The 25,035-nt window shown below is 45.2% G+C and overlaps 1 protein-coding gene across 1 annotated transcript; it reads right to left on the reverse strand.

Annotated features, from left to right (window-relative positions):
- Positions 1-958: 958 nt before the first annotated feature.
- On the reverse strand, positions 959-22,226 carry RAC2 (Rac family small GTPase 2). Its single transcript, XM_079993139.1, has 7 exons — positions 22,060-22,226; positions 18,411-18,482; positions 14,335-14,452; positions 12,324-12,386; positions 9,393-9,552; positions 5,120-5,252; positions 959-2,060 (listed from the first exon to the last, which is right to left on the reverse strand). The coding sequence occupies exons 1-6, from the start codon at positions 22,092-22,094 to the stop codon at positions 5,122-5,124; spliced, it is 579 nt and encodes a 192-aa protein (XP_079849265.1). The 5' UTR covers positions 22,095-22,226; the 3' UTR covers positions 959-2,060; positions 5,120-5,121.
- Positions 22,227-25,035: the final 2,809 nt, after the last annotated feature.

Genomic DNA, 25,035 nt, shown 5'->3' on the forward strand with positions numbered 1-25,035 from the left:
CCTGTGAATTATAGCTCTGTGAGGGGGAATAAGGGTCCCCTAACAACTCACAGCACCCTTAACTAGCTCCCATAATTCTTTGGGGGAAGCTATATCACTGTTTGAAGTGGTATCATAGTGCTTTAAATGGTGTGAATGTGACCTTAGATCACAGAAATAAACCTGACTGAGTCTTCCTCACATCCCTTCTTCTGGCCTGTTAAATGTCCAAGTGGCTCTTGCAGGCTGCTTTCTTGCCATTGCCTCCTGTCTGGGGTCATACCACTTGTGACCCCGTATGACCCCACAGCTCAGCCGCCCCGATCATGAGTTTACATGGCTGGACTAGAGGTGACAGAATGCTGGGATCCCAGAAGTCCTTTCAAAAGGTTCCTGAATGAGGAGAGAAGGATTGGAGGACTGTAACCAATCATGCAAGTGGGGGCAGAGGGGGGAAGGAACTAACCAATGGGAAGAGGGAGGAAGCCCACAACAACCCACTCTTCCCAGATCCTGGTATGTCAGGATCATGAAGGTGAGGGAAAGAAGGTAGCATCTCTGGGAGGAAATCTTGAGTTGCTTACCTACACACAGAGATGACCCAGCAACATGGGACAGACCACCCAATGATGAAGTGAGTCTTTCTTCCCCGTATCAAGGAACTTGGGCACCTGACTGGCTTAAGCAAAGGACTGGAACTATGCCTTTTGAGGCAAAAGTGACCATGGCCCTGACTTATCTATGACACATCACATCTCCTTTAGCTTGGACTCCATAATTGGTCAAAAATCCCTCAGAACATCCCCAAGGTCCCAGGATGAGGATTTGATGTAGGTCAGAGTTGTCATGATGCTTTGCAAAACGAGATGCAATGTGTGAGTTACAGCTTCTTAGCTAAGTAGCAGACATGTCATCATCAGAGAGGCCCAGCCCTGAATACCCGTCTCTTTATCATAGTTCTTTAGAACCAGCATAAGTCAAGGGTGGCAGAGATATTTATTGAGCCTTTATTGAGCCTTGTTTGCGATGCTGTGATCAGGAACAGAGAGGTTACATGGAGAGATTTCAGAGAACAAGGGCACTTGCACACAAGAGCCCTTTAGCACAGCTGAAGCACTGCTTTTATACAATTGGCTAGAAGTGGAATTAAAACAGAGTTACCACACAAGAAACTTTACAAAGCGCGGTATTCTCCAGCAATACAAGGGTCGAGATCATCCATTAATTACTCAGAAGAAAGGCCCATTCAGCAAAGGTCCTTTCCAATGCTATTCAAAAGCCTTCTGTTTTACTATTTCATGTTGGTATACGTTGAAAATGCTGAATGGTGTTTCTAAATTGCCCCAGGGTAAGTTTCTCTTCCCACAGGGATTTGTGGTAGGGGGGAGGAAAGATGTTAACTACTTATTTTCTCTTATTCCCCCCTCTTTTCTTTGGTTAATGGTGAAATAGCACTTTTATGATGCTATCTCACTATTAAAATAAGTAAATAAAGGTATAGTGAGATGAAAGCAGTAATTAGAAGCTCCTCTCCCATCCACAGGGAGAGGAACTGTCATTGGAGCAATTTAGAAAGGCTATTAACAGTGCAAAGTACACTCTGTTAACCAAAAATCCTTTAGCCAAGATCAACAGGAAGCAATAAAACAGAATAAACCTTCAAAGAGGAACTGGAAAGTACAGAAGCCTTGAAACCCCTTAATAGCGCTTTTCCTGTCCACACTGAAGAGACTGGTGCTACAATTGCACTAAACTTTTTTTTAACACAATAGCCATAGATCAGGTTGGGGGTGGGGTGGGGGTGGAAACCACAGGCCAATGAATCAGAAAAACAGAATAACACAGCAGACTAAATATGGTGTAATGGGGAGGCTTCCTAACAAGTGAGGAATTCCAGGAGGCAATTCCAGACTAAATAACTAGTGTGGAAGCATCTACCACCACCCCTAAAAAATCTCAAAACTCTTCACTGGCATCACTTCGGGAGATACAGGAGAGGAATCCAGTCTTCAGTCTCTTTCCAATCAGCAAAGCCCAGAGAAAGGAGCAAATTCATTGGGTGAGGGAGCCAGGTCTGGAATCTGGAAGGCAAATAAAAAGAGTCAGTCTGCGCCGTCCGCAAGTGAGACTTCCATGTGGCACTGCAGTGGGGACGTCCAAGCATCCTTCATAAGGTCAGGTTTCCTTTGGGGAAAGTGTGTGGGAGACTTGTGGTTCTATTCATGGTCTTTGCTCGATGGACAGCTGTCCACAGCTCTAACAAACAAAAAAATGAGGAAAGAAAGAGCAATGGTGGGCTGGTTCACTGGGACTTCTCTTGGACTCCTGGCAACACTTTCTTCTTTCAGCTCCTCTGCCCTTTGTTGTTGAGGGTAACTAGAGCCACTCATTAAAGACTGGTCTTGGGGGAAGGAGAGCAAGAGTACAGATGATACCATCAGCCTGGCTGCTGCTGACTAAAGCAGAGTCAGGAGAGCAGTTTCTAATTGTGTTAGATGCCCAAGCAGCAGTAGGAACTCCTGTTTGGATAGTACAGTGGTGCCTCGCAAGACGAAATTAATTCGTTCCGCGAGTTTTTTCGTCTTGCGATTTTTTCGTCTTGCGAAGCACGGACTTTGGAAAAGCTTCAAAAATCACCAAAGTCTTCAAAAACCTCAAAAAAGGCTACCACACCACGTGCTATGAGTTGCTCCTCGAAGTGAATGCACGGTTTTAAGAAAAAGGAAACAAACTTGCAAGACAAAGGAAACAAACTTGCAAGACGTTTCCATCTTGCGAAGCAAGCCCATAGGGAAATCCATCTTGCGAAGCAACTCAAAAAATGAAAAACTCTTTCGTTTTGCGAGTTTTTCGTCTTTCGAGGCATTCGTCTTGCGAGGTACCACTGTATCAGGAAACATCTATTTTCAGCAAGCTTCCCTCTCATATTCAGTTGAGCGTCCATCCAAATTTTCTTGACTTTCTTACTAAATGTGTAAGTGGGGAAATCACTCATTCCTCCCTTATGCATTCAGTGAATCGTTGAGGGGAAAGTGGGGCTGCCCCTGAATTTTAATTAAAGTAGAGCCCCTTCACATGACCGGTAAATGGGTGGAACTACAGGTTGAATAAATGAAATTTTAAAGTAAATTTAAAGCAAACAACTTCCCCAAGGAATCCTGATAGTGGTAGTTTACCACCACCTCACAGAGCTACAATTCCCATCACCCTTAACAAAACTACAGTTCCCAGGATTCTCTGGGGGAAGTTAGGGTGCATATGTTAAGATCTACAAACCTTATTTCTATCCTATGTACACACACATATAGCATCAGAAACTCATCTCATGCTTAGAAAATCTGCAGTCACTCATTCATCTGGTCTATTTTGATTCCATTGCCGAATAAAAGACATCTGAGTTCTTTAAAAAGTCTGTATTTCCCCTTTCCATAATAGTTTGCAACCAGCAATTTAATCAATGACCATACTGTTCCAGATCTTCCATTGATCAGCTGTCGGGACACAGGATGTTCTCCAAGCTTTTGCTAGCAAAGTCAGCTAGCATATGTGTAACTAATTATAGTTATATAGTCTCTCCCTAATTGGTTTTTAACATGTCCCCCAAATATTGTTAGAGGGTTTAATTGAAACTCTAAGCTTGTGATATCTCTTAGGCTTTGAATTGTTGTTTGCCAGGATTCATTAACCAGGCTGCAGTCCCACCAGATGTGAGCGAAAGTTCCTTTCTTCTCCTACACTTTGAATGCATGTGTGACACAGCTAGGAATATATTTGGTATAGTGACTGGGGTATAATTCTGCCTAGGTGTTGCTTTGTGAATTTCTCCTTTGAATTTCCATCTATCCAGTACTTTCCCCCTAGAAAAATAGCTGCCGGTACTCACCATGAAGTTGTTACAGTAAACGCTACATTTTTAACAACAAAAAAGAGAGGTGCTGGTACTGCGTGCCCTTGAGTACCACCTGGGGGGGGGAGTACTGCATCTATTACCTATCTTACAAAGGCCTGTACACATAATTCCTCTGTACCTCCAATATAGTCACAGTGAACTCTCCCAATTCTGTTTTGCAATACTGATTTTGCGACCACTTGGGACTACTAAAATTTTATACCTTTTAGACAGCAAACATTTTTTCTTTTCCAGAAACTAATTTTCTCAAATAACATGGGATCCCTTTCTATATCTACTGCTCTTGTAATATTTTCAGTATAGCTCCTTATTGGCAGATACTGCAAAAATCGGCAGATGGAGATTGACTTGCTTTTCTGCTAATTGGCTTTATGAGACCATAACCCCCTGAAATATAGTGTCTTTGAATCTGGTTATGTCCTCTCTAATCCAGGCAGAATAGTCTCGTTTTTCTTTCATTTTCTGAAAGCCCATATTTCGGGGGAAATTTCCAGGGCCAAAAACATATTTTAACAATTGGTCTCTTGATTTCACTTGCTGCACCTTTCCTTGTTTCTGTTTATTACATCTGAACCAATATAACAGGGAGTTGGTTCCTATTTGCTCTCCCATCCATGGTGAGGTATCTCTGAATTCCCAATCTGTATAAGGGAATTAACAGCAAGTCACAGAATGATTCTGTTTTACGGTTTTCCCTCCCAGCCACAGTCTCATTATCTGGTGTCTTCAGGTCTCTTTCCCACAATCTCTGTTAAGATACAAGTGGTTCAGGAACTGGTGGAGGGGGTGGCAGCTTAGGTAGGACTGGAGGCAGTGGTAAGCCGCTAAGAGTGAATCAGATGTTGAGCCAGAATCGGTTCCACCTCCCAAGATGAAGGGATGCTGGCCCTGGCATGAACAGACTCTTCAAGCTCAACACACTCAGAGAACTGCTTGCTTGCTTGCCCAGTCTCAGGGCTCTGTCCATTTGCCACACTAAGTGTTGTGACCTGTCCCATCCTTCCAAAAAGTGTCGCTCATTGAATCAGTGTCTTAGCTTCCACCTAGCCACATAGCTGGTCCTCTGGTACACCTGCTGCACCTTGTAACCATGCCTTGTTTATGTACCATTCTGATTTAAGTATCAAAGTTCTTGGCAGAAACCAAACAGGACATCAGAGCTCTTCATCTGGCAGTGAGGGCCAAGACAGACGAAGGCCTTTGCCAGTACTTACTTACTTACTTACTTACCCTTAAAGGATACTGCACCCCCTTTTCTTTGTCTTTGTGGGTTGTGGACAGAGAACTGCCCGAATTGCCTCATCAAACACTGTTTTCAGGCCGCGCTGAGTCAGTGCTGAGCACTCGAGGTACTTCACTGCATCTGTGAATACAAAAAAACATTCTGAGGAAGGAGTGCTTTTTAAACTCAAATAAATCACAGCATCATCATGAGTACAGGGACAAAATGGGAACTTGCTTCTGCTGCCCTGTTGCTAAATCAGGTCCTCCCTTAAAGAGGGCACATATTGCAGTGAGACCTGGATAACCGACACCCTGTGTTGTGGGTGGGTACGTTTGGACAGCCACAACACCCGATTGGTAGGTCCCTCGAAGCTGGGTGCAATCTGGCCAATGGGACGCAGTCCAAACGGTTTGAGGGACCTATTTATACCCATGCACGTGACCCAGAGCTCCCTCTTTCGGCACATGCATTCGGAACACCCGCCCACCTCTCCCTACTTTTAGGGCGTTGCGCTTGATCTTGCTATGTCATCGTGTGTCGCCTGTCATTGGGACAGGGGCATGGTAGGAATTTTCCCCACTGCTGACTGGCTGTTGCCATTTGGGTTTAGCCTGCCGCGTAGCAAATCGTCGCAACTTGTAAGGTTGTGGATAGGCTCTGGTTCAGGTGATAGAGATGGGAGAATGCTCTCGCCATCCCTATGTGAATCCGTTAAAGGAATCCAGGGACTCGATGGTTTGGTCAAGCCCTGAGAGGGGGTTGTGCCCGTGCCTGAGTCCAGGGGGACATTTGGGTGGCGGAGTTAGCCCATTCCCAGCTTTCCGCATATGCAGGTGTTCACCCTTGGCTGACCTATGCTGGAACCCTGGGTCAGTGCTACCTTCATGGCAGGGAGCTAGTCGAACCAGAGCATATGCAACCAGTCACTTTCTGTAATCAATAAAGTTGTGGCCTAAATTCTGCCAAAAACCAAAACCAAAATTTGAGTCATGTGTGAATTTATTTAGGGGGGAGGTTTCTGGATCTGAACACACAAACACATTGATTTGGTGATAAATCAGGTGATAAATAGGTGACAGAAAACAGTAATAGATGAGTGCGTCTCATTGTTAACCAGAAGATTGGTGGTTTGAGCCCACTCAGGGAAGGCTGTGGACAGGATTCCTGCATTGCAGTGGGGTTGGACCTCAGGGTTCCTTTTAACTCTACAATTTTTGTTGTTGTTTAGTCGTTTAGTCGTGTCCGACTCTTCATGACCCCATGGACCAGAGCATGCCAGGCACTTCTGTCTTCCACTGCCTCCCACAGTTTGCTCAAACTCATGCTGGTAGCTTCGAGAACACTGTCCAACCATCTCATCCTCTGTCGTCCCCTTCTCCTTGTGCCCTCCATCTTTCCCAGCATCAGGGTCTTTTCCAGGGAGTCTTCTCTTCTCATGAGGTGGCCAAAGTATTGGAGCCTCAGCTTCACAATCTGTCCTTCCAGTGAGCACTCAGGGCTGATTTCCTTCAGAATGGATAGGTTGGATCTTCGTGCAGTCCATTGGACTCTCAAGAGTCTCCTCCAGACCATAATTCAAAAGCATCAATTCTTCGGCGATCAGCCTTCTTTATGGTCCAGCTCTCACTTCCATACATCACTATTGGGAAAACCATAGCTTTAACTGTACGGACCTTTCATTCTAATAAGTGAAACATAATAATGAGCATCTGCAGCTGTGAATGTGCCTGGCTTGGTTGCTCCCTGGTGATAATATGTTTTTAAAAATAAGAAAAAAGGAAGCTGCAGTGACCATGTAGGCTCTAGTGGGCCCCAAGATGTCTGTCTCAGCTTAACACCAAGCCTCTTTGATGCTGCCATCTTCTTGTTCTTTGGCTGGTCATGGGGTGTGTAATGAGCTGATGGGCCCTGGACTTTGACCACCAAGTGCTGCTCCATCTGCAGAACTGCTGTAACATACAGCAAATAGATTTCACCATTTGTTTAAACAGTCTGGTGCTTTATTCGTTTGCTTTCATTTTCTGCATTTGTCTATATGCTTCCTTTATTTATTCACTGTTTTAAACTTGTTGTCTCTTGGCTGCCCTAGGAACCTAATTCATCATATTAATTTGCCAAGTCCTGAACAAATTAGGCTCTTGCTCAACCTATGTATCCCCAAATGCCCAACCACTTAGGTCTTGGAGCTGCGGTGGAAAGGAAAGATGAATTCACCTATGCAGGAAAGAACGGGGTTGCTTGTACAATGAGAGAAAGGGGCCTTGAGAATGAGCGAGTGCAGCATGTTACCCTTTGCTGGTTAGCACCAGACCACACGGCAGGAAAAGGAAGTTGTGGCTGAACAGTGTTTCAACTGACAGAACTTTTGAAGACCAGTTCCGGACAGAAAAGGCCAGGGAGTGGAGAGGAGGAAGAGGAAGTCTGAAAAGACCAGCATCTCCAATGCTCACAGTTAAGGCAAAAGCAGTCGGATGAACTACTGATAGTGAGGTCATCCTGCACGTCTTGGCATCTGAGGCAAAAAGGCTGCAGCCTTCCTTCACAAGCAATCTCCTCTGCGAATGGGCTCCATTGTATCCTCTGCTAGCAAAAGCAGTGTGCATCATTCTAAGATGGTGCAAGCAGGCAGTGTCCTAGAGGAGTAGCATAGGCACCAATTCACCCAATGCAGTTTGTGCAATGGTAGAAAAATGGCTCTGCTGCAATATAGATATGAGAACTGGAGAGCAGCATTGATGCATAGGGAGGAGCATGCACAGAATCAGGCAAGGAGCCCCCCCCCACACTTTTGACGTGGCCATGTGCACATTCATTAAAAATGCATACCAAAAATGTGTTCACAAGGAGAAATTCACACTGAAATGCTGAGGAATATTTGTGAAAATGAATACAGGCGTCTTCCCACTTATGTGTGATTGACTTGCACACAACTGCACACATGCGCAGTGACAGGAAATAATGAAATAATTAAATTCCAACCAGGAAATGGCGGGGGAGAGAGAGACCCACCCCAGAACCCAAAGAGGACGTGGGTGAGGGTGGAGGAAGCCCCAAAGACACCAGAGGCATAGCAGGGCTTTGTTTATGCTGCTCAGCCTCCCCGCCCAACGGCTGATGTGCAGGGTAGTGCAGCAGCAGCCACCGGTTTCCCACATGTCCTCCAGCCTCCTGGCAGTCCTAGAGCTTCGATTCTAGTTGTGAGAATTTTAAGATACAGTGCTTTTGTTATGGATTGGAGAGTGAGCAGCAGGGAGGGCATTTATAGGGTGTTAAGGGGGTGCTCCCCACTTTTGGAAATTTCACTTATGTGTGAACAGTGAGCCAACAGTGTGACGCGGCAGCTAAAGAAGCTAATGCAATTCTGGGCTGCATCAATAGGAGTATAGCATCTAGATCAAGGGAAGTAATAGTGCCACTGTATTCTGCTCTGGTCAGACCTCACCTGGAGTACTGTGTCCAGCTCTGGGCACCACAGTTCAAGAAGGACACTGACAAACTGGAACGTGTCCAGAGGAGGGCAACCAAAATGGTCAAAGGCCTGGAAACGATGCCTTATGAGGAACGGCTAAGGGAGCTGGGCATGTTTAGCCTGGAGAAGAGGAGGTTAAGGGGTGATATGATAGCCATGTTCAAATATATAAAAGGATGTCACATAGAGGAGGGAGAAAGGTTGTTTTCTGCTGCTCCAGAGAAGCGGACACGGAGCAATGGTTCCAAACTACAAGAAAGAAGATTCCACCTAAACATTAGGAAGAACCTCCTGACAGTAAGAGCTGTTCGACAGTGGAATTTGCTGCCAAGGAGTGTGGTGGAGTCTCCTTCTTTGGAGGTCTTTAAGCAGAGGCTTGACATCCATATGTCAGGAGTGCTCTGATGGTGTTTCCTGCTTGGCAGGGGGTTGGACTCGATGGCCCTTGTGGTCTCTTCCAACTCTATGATTCTATGATTCTATGATTCTATGTGTGCGGGCACGCGGAACGTATGCCCCATGTAAGTGGGGAATCAACTGTAAATTTCAAATTGAAATTTCAAACTGAATTTAAGGCTGGGAAAATGAGAAAAGTAGAGACCTGAAATGGACAGATCCTTCCAGAATTGGAAGTGGCGAGTCTTGTTGCACTCATGTCCCAACTGCGAGCTTCCAATAGGCATCTGGTTGGCCACTGTGACTAGATGGGTCACGCCCCTGACCCAACATGTTCTTATGCTGGTTTCCACAATTTAAACAGCCCCAGTTTGAATTGGGGCATCTCCGCCCACCACCTCACCCTCACATACCAATTTCCTTGGCCAGCGCAAGGCCTTGTGGGTACGTAATGGGTGCCAACTTCTTCTCTTTGAGCTTCTCTATGGTGTCCTTGTCATCTCGGAGATCCAGCTTTGTGCCCACGAGGATCATGGGAGTGCTAGGGCAGTGATGCCGTACTTCAGGGAACCACTAGAAGAAAGTTCAAGATTTGAAGTGGGAAGGGTGAGGCGAGAAACAGAAAGAAAGAAAGAAAGAAAGAAAGAAAGAAAGAAAGAAAGAAAGGAAGGAAGGAAGGAAGGAAGGAAGGAAGGAAGGAAGGAAGGAAGGGGCTACATTTTGTATCATTGTAGTCTATCTAGCAAACACTTTACAGACGATAAGAATTGTCTTGCTGGATCAAAACAAATCTAAAATTACCACCTTTGCCGAGGTGGAGCCTTCCAGATGTTTGGGAGTTGCAGTACAAAACATCTGGATGGCACTAGCTTGGCAAGGGCTGATTCACACCATCCCTATTCATAATAGGGGAATCTTTTAAGAAAAATTTAATTTTAAAGCAGCCTGGGGCTCTGATTTCGATATGTGTGCTGGAGATGAGGAGTTTGATCTTTTCATCCCTATGCTGGTAATAGTGGGGAAATAAATACAGGCATCTATATTTACACACACACACACACACACACACACACACACACACACACACACCCCAGATCCAGCAAATAGTATCTTTGGGATGTGGGTGGGGAGTAAATTTAAACTGGAAAAGTGGCACAGGAGGAAACAGTTAAGCATCGCCTCCCCAATGCTGCTGCTCTGATGAAACCCAGACCTCTCCACAACTGTTTCTGAAGCACAACCAGTCAATAACCAGGAGGTTTCATCATGGAACTCTTGTATCACATATTTTTTGCCTAGGGCCAGCTCCAGGTTTGCATGGTGCCCCCACCTTCCATTCATCATGCTGCTGGCCTCTACCCATGTGTCACAGGCAGCCCCAGTTCCACTTTTGTATCCCCCCACCCCTCCATCCTGTTGAAGTCCATTTTCTGCAGGCAGGTGTGTGGGAGGAAGCCACCCACAGACAGGAAGAGAAACAGTGGGGAGGTGTGGACAGAGGAGAAAGCGGAAGTGACAGCACAGGTGGGGAGGAGGAAGTGGAAGCAACACTGGTTCCTTGGCAGATTTCTGGCAGCATCACTTGATGTCTCTGGGACTCATTTTGTTCTTAACAATGATGGTACAAGCTGATCTTCATAGTGGATCTTAACACTCATGATGGTACAAAGGAAAGGAGGTGGTCTTTCAAAACCTAGGCATTGGCAGTTCAATGGACCCCGGGACTAAGCCCTTGCAAATTTGTCCATTGCAAGGGATCAAAGCTGTCAGGGCTGGAGTCAGAGGCAGATCAGCAATAAAGGAAGCAGAGCTCTGTTCCAGTGGCTGCACTGTCCAGGGTGGATGTGCTCCTGAGGAGGGCGGGGTGTGCTCTCGAGGGGGTGGGGCATGGAGGGTGCCCTCCCAGATGCAGGATTGCCACTTGGGTGCATGGAGCGGCACCCCCCCTGCAGCCGGGGGCAGAGTGAGCTGCCTACGGGGGTGGAGCGGGCTGCTGATGGTGGACATTTGGCACACTGACATTTGGAGTTGTCACACTGACTCCAAAGCCTCCCCTGAGCTGTCAAAATGAAGGGGGAAGGGGGGAATGCCGGTGGCAAAGCGGCGCAACTCCCCCCTTCCCCAACGGCTTGGGGTAGGTTTGGGAGTCACAGGCGCTCGGTGCGCCAAATGTCAACCCCTCAGTGAAGATACCTGGGGCTGTCCGCCCCCTTCCTCTGCCCCTGCTCTGTTGTCAGTGAAATTCACTCTTTATAAAAGGAACATGCAACTCAGCCTAGAGGTGTCAGCAACACTCCCCAGTAGGTCTTGTTCCTATGGAACAGTTGCCAGGTCCCTGCCTCCCACCCTTTCTAAGGCTCCTCCTCTCCCAAATGTTTTCCAAGCAGTCTCAAACTGCATCTGTGCACCCCTGTTCTCTGTTCTGCTCTTCTCATTACTCTCTGAGTTCTTGGAGACCAGGGGAGAGGGGAGCTGGTCTCAGCAGGAGAGGGAGACTTCCTGGATTCTTCAGCAGTCTCTTGACCTCCTCTGCTTCAGCCTCATAGTCTGAACTGCTCTTCCTGCTCACCAAGCCCGGTTGCCCAGGGGCGAAGAAAGGCGACGTGACACCCAGGATACATGCATTGTATGCAGTGATGCCGCACATGTGCTGTATAGCGGTTTGCCACCAGCGCCGCTCCAGCACTGTATGGATGGTGCTGGGATCCCTCAGTCACTGCTACAGCTGCGAATGGAGGATCCTCCGTTTGCAGCTGCAGCCACGAGCAGAGGGTCCCGGAACCACCCGTACGGAACTGCAACGGTGCTATACAGCACATGTGCAATGGCGCTACATACAGATGCTGCACATGCGCTGTACTTAGTGGTTTGCCATCAGTGCCGGGATCCTCTGCTTGTGGCTACAGCCGCAAGCAGAGGATTTTTCACATGCGGCTGCAGCAGCGCGATGGCTGCTCGTGCCGCCGTGAGCCCCCGCGAGGTGACTTCTTGTCACCCCTGCAGACATGTAACCCGGAGTACTCCGCCCCCCTGCCCCCCGTTGCGACGCCACTGCTGTAGCCCCTTCAGCATCCATCACCTCCACCCCATCTTCTCCCTCTGACCTCTCCTCGGTGTCCCACCACCAGTCCCCTGGCTCTCAGTCTTCCTCCTCTGGGGTTTCCCTTGGGGGTTCCCTGGCCGGTGCCTCCCACTACTCCTTTTCATCCAGCCAGTCCCTGGGTCACCACGTCCAGGGTCACCACGTTTTCCACGCTGCAGCGGGCCTCGAGACCATATATGATCAATTTCTCACGTGCCCTGTGCCTCTTTCCTCCATTGCACAAACACCAGGATGATCTCACCTTAGCACGGACATTCTCATAAGATGCGGGGCTGACTAGAGAGAAGCAGATGAGGAAGACGTCCTGTGGGCATAAAAAAACCCCAGACATTTTAAAAGTCACACTGATGGTTCATGCTGTCTCATGTAGCAAAACACAAAACACACCAAATATTTATATAGTGCTTTGCCCAAGTACTCAAAGCATCTCACACACTTCATCACAGCAATCCTTAACAACCACCCTGTAAGGTGGGACACTATCATTATTTCCACATTAGCCAGTTATAGTGACGGGGTGAAAACAACAGCAACCCTGCAAACAGTGCATTAAACCATGCAGATCAAACTAAATAAATATAATCAGGAAACCAATCCAAAATGAATATTAGAACCAAAGATGAATGGCAACTTAAACTGATGGAATATGCACAGCTTGCAGACTTGACTTATAGAATAAGCGAACAAGAAGAATGCACATTTAAAGAAGACTGGAAAATGTTTACTGGCTATATTGGTGAAAATTGTGTTTATTTAAAAACACTGGTAGCATTAAGATAAATTCAACAGTGTAAATAAGTTTTGATGGATGTAACCATGGATTGCCGAATGGATTGTTCATGTAAAATATGCAGGGATGTATGGTATCCAAAACGAACCACGGTAGGAGAAGAAGGGAAGTCATTGATTTCAGGTTGTTTAAATGAATATTTTGAAATGTAATTTAGAAAAATGTAATAAAAATAATTAAAAAACAAAAACAAAAATGAATATTAGCACACTCCAGTGTTTTTTCATTAGACTGTGAAAAATAGAGCACAATCCCATTAAGCATTTTTGGGGGTTCCATTGATTTTAATAAGTGAGTTAATTATCTCTTTCACTGAAATAAATAAACAACACAAATAATATGCTAAACATTAGAGAAGAAAGATTGCACTGATGTACTAAACTGATTGAGTGACAGAACAAACCCCAAACTTACTAGTGCTATTTCACAAATTAGTGAAAGAGAACCTAGAAACTGAGGAAGATTGTAGGGCAGGACATGTTCCTTCTGACACCCTAGGATAACCTTTGTTAGTTACCTTTGATTATTGTCACCATCCCACATACAGGCAGGTGGGCATCTTTTCTACATTACAGAGGACCGCCCTTTGTTTGAAGGTCTATCTGTTCCAAGTCCTGATGCTGCTGGACTCCAACTCCCATCAGCCCCAGCAAGCCTGACCAATGGCCAGGGATAATGGGAGCTGTAGTTCAGCAGCATCCAGATGGCAAAATGTTTCCCACACCTGACACAGCATATTAACTTCTTTGCTCCATTTCAGGCTTTACCTGACAGTTCATCTTAGTCTATAACAGGAAGAAGAAGTGATTTTGGCCTATTGCAATTTTTTCATGCAGAGGTACCACTGTATTTGCTTTTGTTTTTCTATATAAGTTAGAAAAGCCCTGATCTCCATTGTATCTGTGTGAGCAGGGAAAAGGCAGTACCAAAAAGGAAAACATAAGCCAAAGCCTACACCAGTGCTGAAAAATATGACTTGATTTTGCAGAATAAACATAATAAAAAGTTCTATTATCTTTTGGTTCTGAAGGATAATATAGTCAAATGTGATTTGTTCTTTAGAGGCAGAAGCAGTGTTGAGTGGTCCACTTCAGGCCACTGGGAAGACCCTCACACAGGTCAATCATCAATAAGGTGGTATACCAAGCATGGAGTCTGAGGTGGTTGACACTAGGAAAGTTGCTCTTTCAGGTGCTTGTGCCCTGAGCCACTTATGGCTCTGGTAGCTCATTGGCAGCCAGTGCAGTGCTTTCAGGACCAGGGATCCATTGTCCCATTGAGCTGCCACACTTAGCAGCCTATCAGCTGCCTTCAACACTAGGTGCAGCCTCCAGATTGTCTCAAAGGGCAGCCCCACACATGGTACATTGCTGTAGTCCAGCTATAGGGAGGTCACCAGAGCATGGATAACTGAGTCCAAAACTGCAGAGAAAATGCATATGATAAAACAAGAGGAACTCACTGTCTGAGGATAGGAGAGAGGTCTCAAGCGGTCATAGTCCTCCTGGCCAGCCGTATCCCACAACCCCAGGTTTACAGGTTTGCTATCAACCATTACATTGGCAGAGTAGTTATCAAATCTGTAACAAAAGTAGGTGTCAGTTCCTTAAAGCTTACAGTTAATAGGGTGGCCATATTTCAAAAAGTGGAAATCTGGACACAAAAGTTGCTCAGTTGTTGTTTTTGGCAAAGTTGAGTTTTTGCCAGTTTCTACCCGGACATGGATGGCGCTGTGGGTTAAACCACAGAGCCTAGGACTTGCCAATCAGAAGGTCAGCGGTTCGAATCCCCGTGATGGGGTGAGCTCCCGTTGCTCAGTCCCTGCTCCTGCCAACCTAGCAGTTCGAAAGCACGTCAAAGTGCAAGTAGATAAATAGGTACCGCTCTGGCGGAAAGGTAAACGGCGTTTCCGTGCGCTGCTCTGGTTCACCAGAAGTGGCTTAGTCATGCTGGCCACATGACCTGGAAGCTGTACGCCGGCTCCCTCAGCCAATAAAGCGAGATGAGTGCCACAACCCCAGAATCGGCCACGACTAGACCTAATGGTCAGGGGTCCCTTTACCTTTACCTTTTACCCGGACACTGCTTCCAACTACAATAACATTAGCTGTTTCGAAGGGGAGGATCTTTGCCCATTTTAAGTCAAATTTAGGAAGTTCACAGGAGGAAAACATCTCAGTCTACCTCTTTTTCACCCAGCAGCCACATGTGTCCCACAGAAAGCCTCTCCAGAGGGAATGGGTTTATGGGATGGCTGTGGCAAGGGGAGAGGGGGATTGCTTAATATTGGGCATGGGAGAATGTGTGCAAACTGTCATGATATAGTGTAGACATTAGGTGGCACAGAAATTTATTGTATCTGGGTGGAGTAGGGCGTTTCCTGTTACTGTTCTTTTTCATTTAAGGGAGAGAGGACATATAGTTCATGTTCTGGCTTCCTGACAAATGCAACCTCATAGGTTTTACCTGACAGATCCTAAATAAGTTAATTTAAGGAAGTTAATGGCAGGAAAGTTTTGCACCTCCTCCTCTCTTTTAACGCACATTGGGAGAAAATATAACTACAGCCCTCTATAAACCTCTTAACTTTCTGTGGTTGCTACTTAGGGAACACGTGACATGTCATTCCAACACGTAACCTTTGCAGTGATATCACAGCATGCTCATGCATTACAACAGTGGCCTGGTTTTTGTTTTTCAAAATTAATAATTGGTTTTTTACATGATCATGATCTGGATCAAGTTGAATTCTTGTGCTTTTATAAGGGATAAAGCATTACAGCTTCTGCCTTGGAAATCAGTTGAATGGATTCCATTTCATCCTGCAAAGAGAGCCTTTTACCTCCCAGCAGTCAACAATAGCACCTAGGGTGACTCAAAAGTATCTCTCAACTACTCTGCCTGTTCTGACTCAAGTGGTAAAATTCCAGGCTGCACCACTTCAGATTGAAGGGGTGTTTATGTGTCAAAGCTTTAATCATCTCCCATATAAGTAACTCCCTGCATGTATACTAAGCCTAAACGAAACCTTTTTCAGTCAGAGGGCAACATGCCAGTGATGGGTGGGGCCAGAGACAAAAGTGGGTGGAGCAATACATGACAATGTTACCTTTGCACAGCTAGCTAATTTCTACACACACGTTTCTGGATTATCAGGGTTCAAGGACACATACCAGTCAGGTGAAAACACACAAGGAGAAGGGGTGTAACCCAGGGAGTCTCCCAAAGGCCAAGATAGAGAAGTCTTGAAAGCCTGAGCTTCCAAACCCCTTCTCTACACTAAACCAATACACAAATGAAGCAATTGACTCCCAGCTATAGTCTGAACAGCTTGAGAATGTTACCATGTCCCTCCAGCCCCAGGCTACCTCAAGATGGTGCCCTCCAGATATTGTGGACCCCAACACCCATCAGCCCCGGGCAGCATGACCAATGGTCAGAGAGTTGTAGTCAGCAAAACACATTATGCGGCCTCTGAGCTTTCCCAACTGCCATGAAGTGTGTTTTATCCTAATTAATAGTGATTGAAATTTACAACAACAAAAATCCCATATTCTCCTCATTAAGCCCACTTGTGAGGAGGATACAAGAACAATATCACCATTGCATTCATTTTATTTGTATACTGCTTTCCCAGAAAGAAATCATGCTCAAAGCGGCTCACAACAAAGAAACAGGGATGCATATCAAACACACTACAAAAACATTTTCATAATAGCATAGCAAAACAACAGCATGGCAACCATTTCATGGCATAGCAAAAATAAGAACCATTTCATAATAACATAGCAGAAAAAGCACATTTTGAAAACACACATTCCAATACTGAGAAGATAACATACAGCAGAAGAGAAACTAGCCTCTCTACACTGGACTATAAGTAACACTGGATAGAGCAGTAATACTATTATTTACATATAAATTAAACAACGCTGCTGCACATCCCTGGAGGTTCGGATATTATTGGAAAGTTCTCCAGAGTGTCCTACCCTTTACTGAGGTATGGATAGTGAAGCCCTTTGATTAAATAAAGTGGTCTGTCATCAATACTGTAGTCCTGTCTATTAAAAAGAAATGCCCCGCCCACCTGGTGGTGTCCTAAGTCCTCCGCTTGAGAAAAAGCTGGTTCACAATCTTCAGTTGAAATAGACCGAGTCGTATAACAAATATATGTAGCAATATACTTCCTTTTGGTCATGTGCTGTGCAGAAGGCTGGATGGGATCTTTTGTTTCTATCTTGTTTTCAGTGTGTGTTCTCAAAGCTACTAGCATAAGTTTGACCAAACTGAGGGAGGCAGTGGAAGATAGGAGTGCCTGGCATGCTCTTGTCCATGGGGTCACAAAGAGTCGGACAAAACTAAACAACAATAATGTGTAGGGGGAGCAGGGTTTGTACAATGGGTGGCCTCTGGCTAACTAATAAAGACCTTGACTATTAGGCAGATCCAAATACACACACACACTGCTCCACCGTTAGTTTTCACCTAAAGTGGTGGTTCTCAACCTGTGGGTCCCCAGATGTTGTTGGAATACAACTCCCACCATCCCTGACCACTGGCCATGCTGGCTAGGAGTGATGGGAGCTGTAGTCCAACAGCATCTGGGGACCCACAGGTTGAGAACCACTGATCTAAAGGAATGCAATTACTGTGATACTGTGGGGTGTAACATCACAAAAGGCAGTCAAATACAACATTGCCTGTTTGCCCAGAGTGGGCACACAGGGGGATGTTACTCTGGCCAGGAGGACTTCCTCTCACACCTGGTCTGGAGCTTCCTCCCCCTGCATGTGACCAGGTAGACTGGTGTGACCCTGGGAGACCCCATAAAGGGGCTAGTCATGCAGCCATCTTCCCTTCTTCTCTTGATGCTCTTGATGTTTTTTGCTGTCTGCTGGCTCTCAGCCAGCAGCACATGGGCTCATTCCTCACAAGTGGAATCCACCCCTTTCTCTGTATCTGTAACCACAAGCTAAAGCCTGCCTTCAGGATTATATTGTGAACTGAATGTAAGTAAACTTCTTATTACTTTTAAAAGAAGTATTGTGATGTGTTGTTAAGTTTTTGTTTAACTTGGAATTATCTCTTTTTCCTTTTGTAACATTTAAAACTTTAATAAATATTATTTAAAAATAAAAATAAAATAAGACTGTTGTATCTTTATTGTTTTTAAGATGGAATAAAGAGGAATTTACCTGGAACAAATCCGATCTGGACAAGCTAGACCAGATTGCTTAACTCAAGAGATTCTAATGAATCTACCAATTAGCTTCCTGCTAATGTACAAGGGAAGGTGCGCTGCTATTAGCTCACTAGCATGAGGAAAGATAATATTTAATCAGTATATCCTCTCCTACTATCCACAACATTCCCACAGATACTGCATTTACATGAGCTGTGGGGTCTTGCTACCTTCTTATTTTCTCTCTACAGGCCAAAGACTTAGTGGAGAAACAAAAATAAGCGTTATCTCAATTCTTCGAAAGCTCAAGGTCCACAGCCTATAGATCCTTTGCTTCTGAGCTGCACCATACTCACACGGTAGGGATGTATTCTCCTGGGAAGGCATTTGTGGTGTAGCTGATCAGGAGGCAGGTTTTACCCACAGCTCTGTAGAAAAGGGGAAAGAAGCACATGACACATATTATTCCAGTTTCTGCAGTAATGTGCCTGCTAATGAAGCAGAGCAGGAAGTCCAGACAGTAGGGAAAGGGGGAGCCTCTCTCCGAGGCCCCCTTCTAATCCCAAGGTAATGAAAAGCTGGAAGGAACGCAAGAAAAGGTGTCACTTTCATTCATATATTCATTCATTAAATTCACCTTCCCATTTAACAGCAGCAACAACAACAAAAACTCAGAGCAGCTGGTATGTTTGCAAACCAGTTGAAACACACAGCAATAGTAAAATAAAAATAATTTAAATGATTTTTAAAACTCTCAATAATTTAAAAGCTGGGATAGTTGGATACGTTTTTGGGGGACGTTATAAATGGGAAAAGGGTTGGTGGAGTGGGGTTTCAATCTGCTACAAATCTCGAGCAGTGAAAAAGATTAGTGGGTGTGCCTGGGGATATTCTGTGACATTGTGGGTGCCACCACTGAAAATACCCCGCTCTACATATTTACAGATTGTGCCTCTCTAAAAGAAGGTATATAGAGCAGGACATCACATGGGATGGTGACATGGTTCATACAAGATTTTAACAAGGCGATCCTATATGTGTCTACTCTGAAACAAGTGTCACTGAGTTCAACGGGTCTTTCTCACAGGTAAGTGGGTATAGGATTGTAACCTAAACTAGGACCTGAACCCAATGAAGCTCAGGTGAGCGCTCAACAATGGCCAAAATGGGAAGCCGTTTTTGCAGAGTAGGATAGAATAGGGCTCTGTGCCTGACCTCCTGCTGCCCGCACGACATTGGGTGGGGAGGAAGAGGCAGAGTAGGGACACAGGATTTGGGAGGGGGCAGCCCCCTCCTTGAAATTTTTTTTGGGGACCTGAAGACCCCTCAGCCCCCACTACCTGGTACATCTGCCAGATCCTTTTAGTTAGAGATTGAATATGTAATCTAGTTCATACACGTATTTGCCCTACTGAATTGCTCAAGAGAACGGTGCTTTCTGTTTTCTAAAATTTGCATGCATATGTGAGAAAGAGAGCTTACAGACTTCCTCTCTGGGGTATTTTTAAGAGGAAGGGACTAGTAAAGTGCAGGGAGTGGGAAAGTCTCTTTGTCTGCTGCTGGCCCAGGTGACAACCTTATCCAAAATTCCTGGCATTGCAATATGTGCCACCCTCTTGATGCTGCATTCAAAACTTCTCTTCAAGCTTCTCTCCTCCTCCCTAACTGTCCATAGTGCTGCTTAGCAGATACATGCACAGATCCTATCCAAGATGCAAGAAACTAAAGTTGCAGTCCAAGGAAGTGGAAGGGTGGGGGAGAAATGGGATTGAGTTTGCTTTTAAAGGGAAGCCTATCAAACTGGGACTTTCCAAAACAATGTGTGAATGAAAACCTAGGCATCTTTCAAAATTCACACTTCTCTGAATTTTGCATTGTAGTTCTCCATCCAATTAATGTGCACCAAAATGCATATTCTGGGGCAAAGTGTGTATAAAAATGTGTTCATTAGAAAATAACATGCAAAAATGTGTTGCATTAGGGGAAACTGACACCCTCCCAAAAATGTGCGCATTAGCAGAAATTGCCTTTAAAAATGTGTGCGTTAGGAGAAATTCTCATTAAAATGTTGATTATAAGTTCCTTGTGCAATTTTTTTAATGATGTGGAAATGTCCAGAAGTTAATTTAAGATTGCAAAAATGGGAAACCAGAACCTGACAGATTTGTACATTCCTAAAATGAGTCGGGCTTTCATCTAAGAAAACATGCGGAGGATCGGGCTGCAAATCTCAGACATAGAGAAGTTGAAAGCTTGTATGGAGCTTGTTTCTGTTTGTGGAAAATAATATGTTTTTGAGTCACCCAGAGCACATCAGCAGAAAGGAGGTGAAGATGTTGCCCAATAAAGAAGTCTTTGCACTGCAAGCACTTTCCTGAGCTGAACCTTATACAAGCTGGTGCAGTAAAAGATGCTCCCGTTTTGTACTTCTCATTTCTCATCCCACCATCCATCATGGTGGCTTCTGACTCTGGCTCTCCCCAATCAGCAACTAGTTTTACTGGGGGAGTTCTTAGAAAAAGGAAGAGGTGTGTGTCAGGCCAAAGGCCTAACTCCACCTGCACATGTCTACTGTTGCATGGTGGGAAGCCCACAATCCATCTGGCTCCCATGTTTTCACCTCTCACTTGGAAACTGTTGGACCAGGTGGTATTCTCCCAGAGGTCCACATTTAGCCCTTGCCCCTCCAGCTGCTGGCCCAATTGCCGATCTATAGTGACACCAGGAAGTGATTATTCTGGTTACACCTTTAAGGGTCACATAGGTGCCGTATACACAATAGAAACTCTTAGTGCCTTAGGCTGCCACGGTGCAAAGGCCTCCGCTTTCCCATGTAAGCTTTTGCCCGTGGATGGTCACATGCATATTCTCTCTTGAGAACCTTTAGAGGTGTCCACATGCTGCATTCAACCTGCATGTACAACCTGTGTACATAAATAATTGAGCTGTAGACTCATACAGTGATCCACATGTAACATTCAATAAGTGCCCATTCTATGTACCCGATAACCTAAGCTGCACAAATCAAGAGCTGTACACTTTCACACAAGCACTCGTTGTACGTGTGTTGAGGCAGATCGGTGTAATGTGTGAACAAGCTAATGGAATGTAGATGGTTGGTCCATCTAGCTCAACCTTGTCTACACTGACTGGCTGTGATGCTCCAGGGTTTCAGGAAGGGGACATTCCCAACCATACCTGGAGTTGCAAAGCAGATATTCTACCACTGAGCTGTGGCTCTTCTTCTAAAGGTGTTTCAGATTAATCAGCACAGCAGGGAAAGATCCCAGGGAAGGATTCAGAAAGCAATGTGTGTGTGGTACATGTAGGTATAATGCAGAGAAAGCATGGCCTAAATGCAGGGTTGCCAATACAAGGGCCACATCTTCACTTGCAATTCATTTCAGAGATGACTCTGCTGTCCCACCCTTCAAACCCACCAACCAACAGAATGCAACTGTTTCTGGATATGCTGTCAGAAAGACCAGGGAAGTTCTCCAATCATTCCCACAGAAAGTAGACACTTGCCATTTGGAAGTGCACAATACCCTTCTGCAATCTGTCCTCGACCCCACAAGCAAAGCCATAAAATACAACACAGAAATAACACACTCTGTGTCAGAATTTATCGAAAAGCACCTTCTTCTTATGCAACATATTGAAAGGGGGGGGCTGTGGCCCTCTAAGATGTTGCTGGACTCCCATCATCCCTGACCATTGGCCATTCTAGCTGGGACTGATGGACCATTGCTCACACTAGCTGGAGCCCCACAATATCTGACAGGGCCACAAGTCACCCACTCCTGGCCTGAGGCGTGCTCTTCCCCCACCCTTGATTGCCCTTGAAGCAAGTCACAGTTCCTTCCTGTGCTTGCATGGCCTCTCTGAAAGACACACAGAAAGAAGCTGTCAGCTCTGGGGCCTCGGAGCAAGGGAGGGTCTACTCCAAGGAAGAGGCACGCCTTCCCTCACTCTCCCCTGTCCCCTGAAGCAAATGGTACATACCCATCTCCAACCACCACACACTTGATGGCTTGCATGGCTGTGGCCTAGCGGACTTATGGAGTTCCGTTGAGTCCCCCGGTCAGATCTAATGGCTTGCAAGCGATGATGGCGGAAAGCCTCTGGCAGTTATGTCAAAACGGAAGCCGAATTGAACAGCAGATTGTGGGTTAGGAAGGAAAGGGAAGAGAGGCTGTTTCTCAACCCGCCTACTGGTCCCTTCCCCCCACCAGGCAGCCGGGGAGGGGCATGTGCAAGCATGCCATTTCAAGAGATATTTTCTATCTTTGCTTGTCCCATATGGCTAGCCATTTCCTCTCATCACACTCTGTGACTCCAGGCTTTGGACTTGTAGGGGAAGCTACTTGTGTAGCTTCCAAACATCCAAACAAGAGCAGATGGAGGGGTGGGGGAAGCACAGAAGGGGAGCCTCTTCTCTTTCGTAGCATTCCTAGTTTAGGAGAAGATATCTGGGTGAGGAATGGATTGGGCTCATGCTGTAGCTCTCTCCAACCCCCTGGTGAAGAAAGAGAGAAGCCACTTTCTTCCAGTGGGGAATGAAGGGTTTCCATGTTTAATTAGACACTGAGAAAGTTGCAGGTTTCCTCCGATATTTTGTCGGAGGAATTCAAGAGCATACCGGAAATTTAGGTTTGTGCAATTAAAGTGGATTAAAGCGCTCTGTCATCCGAGTGCAATCGACGAAATCAACTTTATGCCGTTAGACCTAAGGCTCAATAAAGACCAAACACTGTCTAAGCTTTGTGTAAGCAAGCAAGTCTGAATGGATGCTCATTAAAGAGATCACCTGGAGGATGAAATCAACACCTCCCAAAAGAAAAGGGGCCTCTTATAATTGAGCCATAAATCTTTCAACCACTCAGTTTATGTCTATTCTTTGACGCACAGGAAACCACAGGAGGGGGGCTCTTGTGCTTGTGTCCTGCTGGAGGGTTTCCCGCAAGCATCTCAGTGGCCACTGTGAGAACAGGATGCTGGACCAGATGGGCCACTGGCCTGATCCAGCAGCCTCTTATGTTCTTATAAGTAATGTGGCCCAAGAAGAGAGTGTGAGCCCACTCACTGTGTGCCCCTTTAAAAGCAGATTGGTGTGTTTTAATGAAGGGTGAATTGTCCATGTGATCATTGCAGCTATCACTTGACAAATTACAGCTTTCATTAGTCGCCACTCTGCTCCGCTAACAAGCACACAATTAATTACTGCCATTGCCTGTACCAAGTCATTACGAAACAATAGGGAGCAGTGCAGCACCTTAGTGATCTGTCATGTGTCAGCTACTGAACCATAGTGAGGTAATTTAGCTCCTGTGGAGGGGCAACTGGATCATGTCCTTAGATGCTATGAGGCTGGCATGGTTTCCCACAGTATTCTTAGGCTTTCAGATGAAGGGATTGTGACAACAGTGATTACACAACTCAAAAGATAATTGCTAAATTACCATCTATATGTCTTCCCATTCCATCTCCATCTCTTCTTTCTGCAGGACTTTCTTCCAGAGCACTTGCAAGATCTCTCCTCTGCAAATTTTCCCCCACTCTGCTGTCATGGGGCATCACCCAGAGTGGTGCAATTTGGTCATTTCAGATTTGGGACATAGTGGTCTCATTATAAACTACTGTGTATCAAGGATGGACAAAATTTGCAAATTAATACATTCTTGTGCAAATTTCAGTTTCTCTCAGTTTTTCATTTTTCTTTTTGTAAAAAAAAATATCATTTTTATTTGATTTTACAAATACAAAATTATAACAAACCAAATGCATATCCATATATAATGATTACTCTGAATCTCCTGACTTCCCTCCACCCCCTCCGTGGGTCTTGTTCTCAACTGCATATTATTCCATAATCTATACTGTATATCAGTTCATATCCATGGTATTTGTTACATTACAAATGCAATTAAAATCCTGCTAATATACTCAGAAGAGCAGACCTATACAAATGAGTTTCTATATTACATTGCCAATCAGACTTTACAGTCCACCATATTGTCTTTGATGATCATTCTCAGTTTTGGGGCTGCAACCGTGAATTTTGCAACTTTGTCTGTCATGAACCTATTGGTGCAGACAGCAAATACATGATCTTCACTTGATCATCCACATCGAATGGCAGATTTTTTTTTTTAAAAAAGCCATTGCCTGATGACCAGCACAAAGCCTTCCATTTTCTTCTTACCTCTTACCTTCTTCTCTGTCCAGCCAGGGGCGCTGTTGCCCAGGGTTCTCTGTCCTGTACATAAGAAGCAAGTGGAGAAAGGGTGGTGCTGTTTTCTATTTCTCAGCCTCTATTTGAGGAAGAAGATGCTAAAAGGAAGTGGAAGAGGAATTATTGACATGCTGACGCCGCTTGGCTGTGCCTTGTGACCCAGAGGAAACAAATGTGGTAGGAAAGACAGGACTTCAGTGCTCATGGCCTGTCTTCAGTCTCCACTCATGATCAGAGAGGCTTCCCAAATGATGAAAATAGGCCTCAACACATCATTTCATTCCCATAGACCAATGTCCAAACTTTTTTCAAAGAGGGCCAGATTTGATGAAGTGAAGGGCAGTGAGGGCAGACCAAAGTTGTTAACCTTTTTTTATTTTAGGATTGAAGTTGTTGAGCTTTTTTATGCTTTTGCCCCAAAGTTGTTGGAGTGAGATTAAGGGTAAAGGCATAAACTACACAAATCCTACAAAGAATCCGATTGCATTATGGCTCCAAACTGGGGCCACTATGGATAATATTGAGGCAACAGACCACAATTTGTATTGCAATTGCATGGTAGTTGCTTATACAGAAGTCAGAACAGTGTCAGGTTAGGATCTTTGTGCTTTGCACACACTCTCAATTCCCCAGAGTCCCCCTTTTGGCTTCCTGCTTTGTTGAAGAAGCAGAAGTGAGTTATGCACATTGTCTTTAATGGGCAGCACTGGGAAACAGAAACTGTGTGCACATTGGGGCATTAATGC

Source organism: Podarcis cretensis (assembly GCF_951804945.1).
Source record: "Podarcis cretensis genome assembly, chromosome: 10".
Lineage (NCBI taxonomy): Eukaryota > Metazoa > Chordata > Lepidosauria > Squamata > Lacertidae > Podarcis > Podarcis cretensis.